We start from the raw sequence: 766 nt of genomic DNA, 5'->3' as shown, positions 1-766 counted from the left end.
GCTGACCGCTGCCCCCCCCTCCTCTCCACCCTGCTGCAGAGAACAAGTGCAACGACTCCTTCTTCCTCTGCAAGAACGGGAAATGCGTCCCGGAGGCGCTGCTTTGCGACAACAACAATGACTGCATGGATGGCTCGGACGAGCTCAACTGCTTCATCAACGAGTGTCTCAACAAGAAGCTGAGTGGCTGCTCCCAGGAGTGCGAGGACCTCAAGATCGGGTACAAGGTAGGAGCCCGCGGGCCAGGAGGGTCAACAGGAGGGATGCTCCCCCGCTCCCTTCCTCCGCCACAGACACTCGTGGCGTCAGGGCGCTTCGGTCCTGCGCTGGCTGGGCAGGGGACGCACGCGTGGGTGTGACCGGTCACGAGTGGTGTCCCCCAGGGCTCAGTTCTAGGGCCGGGCTTGTTTGATATCTTTGTCAATGACCTGGACGAGGGGGTTGAGGCACCCTCAGCCAGTTTGCAGATGACACCAAACTGGGTGGGAGTGTTGATCTGCTGGAAGGTAGGGAGGCTCTGCAGAGGGACCTGGCCAGGCTGGATCCATGGGCCAAGGCCAATGGGGTGAGGGTCAACAAGGCCAAGGGCCGGGTCCTGCCCTGGGGTCACCACAAGCCCCACGCAAGGCTCCAGGCGTGGGGCAGAGGGGCTGGAAAGCTGCCCGGCGGAAAAGGAGCTGGGGGGGTTGGTCGAGAGGGGGCTGGATAGGAGCCAGCAGGGTGCCCAGGTGGCCAAGAGGGCCAGCGGCATCCTGGCTTGGATCAG

The 766-nt window shown here is 63.4% G+C and overlaps 1 protein-coding gene across 1 annotated transcript in view; it reads left to right on the top strand.

Annotated features, from left to right (window-relative positions):
- The window catches only part of LOC104132272 (low-density lipoprotein receptor-related protein 1), a gene marked incomplete at both ends in the record, with an annotated part of 38951 nt that overhangs the window by 20846 nt on the left and 17339 nt on the right, over nucleotides 1–766 (top strand). Inside the window, 1 exon segment of the mRNA XM_035900950.1 lies at nucleotides 40–227. Coding sequence (XP_035756843.1) covers nucleotides 40–227 — 188 coding nt within the window.

Source organism: Egretta garzetta, unplaced genomic scaffold (genome assembly GCF_000687185.1).
Source record: "Egretta garzetta isolate BGI_Z169 unplaced genomic scaffold, ASM68718v1 scaffold928, whole genome shotgun sequence".
NCBI lineage: Eukaryota > Metazoa > Chordata > Aves > Pelecaniformes > Ardeidae > Egretta > Egretta garzetta.
This window is presented reverse-complemented; position numbering and strand designations above follow the sequence as displayed.